Consider the following 1,569-nt stretch of genomic DNA (forward strand, 5'->3'; position numbering starts at 1 on the left):
CAGGGAGCCAGCCTGGAGCCTTCGTGGGCGTCGGAGGTTCACTGGGGTCCTGAGGAGCCGAGGCCGCTGAGCCCGCCCGGGGCCTGGGTCGGCCTGGGGTCTGGGCCCAACCTGGAAGCCGCTGGCCTGGAAATCCACATCCTGTCCTTCTGTCCCCGCAGGGAGAGCCACACCTGCGGGCCTTGCCTTGGGTCGGCAGTCCCCTTTAGATGGGAAAGGAAGTGGCACCGTGACTTTGAACTTAACAAAGGACGGGTAACACTGGCCTGGTAGTTCTGTTTTTAACTTTTTGAGTGAACCTCTGTAGGGTTTTCCGTAATGGCTGTTCCAGAGCACATTCCCATCACCGGTGCACAGGGTTCCCTTTGCTCCGCGCATCACCGACACTTATCGCTTATCGTTTTTATAAGTCATCCTAGCAGATGTGAGGAGATACCTAGTGGCTCTGGTTTGCATTTCCCTGTTCATTAGTGATTTTGAGCGCCTTTTCTTATACCTGTTGGTCATTTGTACTTCGTCTGAAAAAGTCCATTCAGATCCTTTGCCCATTAGTTAATGGGGTGTTTTATTAATTAATTTATTTATTTTGGCTAAGTTGTGTGAACTTAATGTATTTTGGATATTAACCCCTTATCAGATATATGGCTCACAAATATTTTCTCCCAATCTCTAGGCTGGTTTTTTTTTTTTTTTTTTCCATTTTGTTGATTATTTCCTATGCGGTGCAGAAGCATTTTAGTTGGATGAAATCCCATTTATCTAGGTTTGCTTTGGTTGCCTGGGCTTTTGGTGTGATATCGCAAAAATCGTTGCTAAAGCCAGTGACCCAGCCATCCGTCTTCTGGGTGTATACCCAAAGGAAATGAAATCAGGATCTCATAGAAATCACTTTCAAGTTCATGCAGCATTATTCACAGTTGTGAAGATTTGGAAACAACCAAAGTGTCTGTTAACGATTAATGGATAAAGAAATTGTGATATATACACATGCATATACGTGTGCGTATTCATGCACGTGTGCGTATTCACAGACGTGTGCATGCACACGTGTGCGTATTCACGGACGCACAGACACACACACAATGGAATGTCAGCCTTTAGAAGGCGACCCCGACATATGCAATAACATGTATAAACCTGGAAGACATTATGCTAAGCGAAATAAGCCAGACACAAAAAGAAAACTACTGTGCCATATCACTTATATGTGGAATCTTACACATACACACACACACACACACACAGAGAGAGAGAGAGAGAGAGAGAGAGAAAGAGAGAGAGAGAGAGAGAGAGAATACATGGAAACAGTGGTGGTTACCAGGGGCAGGGAAGAAACGGAATGATTTAGGTCAAAGTGTACAAAGTTGCAGTTGTATAGGATGAGTAAGTCCTAAAGATCTAATGTAGCATGACCGTTATAGTTAAAAATATTGGGCCGGGAGCGGTGGCTCAAGCCTGTAATCCCAGCACTTTGGGAGGCCGAGATAGGCGGATCACGAGGTCAGGAGATCGAGACCATCCTGGCTAACACGGTGAAACCCCGTCTCTACTAAAAAATACAAAAAACTA

General features: G+C 45.4%; 1 protein-coding gene across 1 annotated transcript in view; it reads right to left on the reverse strand.

The window, feature by feature from the left end:
• RAB32 (RAB32, member RAS oncogene family) overlaps nucleotides 1-1,569 on the reverse strand; it is a 115,968-nt gene that overhangs the window by 16,598 nt on the left and 97,801 nt on the right. Inside the window, exon 3 of the mRNA XM_011959448.1 lies at nucleotides 112-240. Within this exon, the coding sequence (XP_011814838.1) occupies nucleotides 112-240 (129 nt within the window). The remainder of the gene's footprint in view (nucleotides 1-111; nucleotides 241-1,569) is intronic.

The sequence above is a fragment of the Colobus angolensis genome, unplaced genomic scaffold, assembly GCF_000951035.1.
Source record: "Colobus angolensis palliatus isolate OR3802 unplaced genomic scaffold, Cang.pa_1.0 Scaffold493, whole genome shotgun sequence".
Lineage (NCBI taxonomy): Eukaryota > Metazoa > Chordata > Mammalia > Primates > Cercopithecidae > Colobus > Colobus angolensis.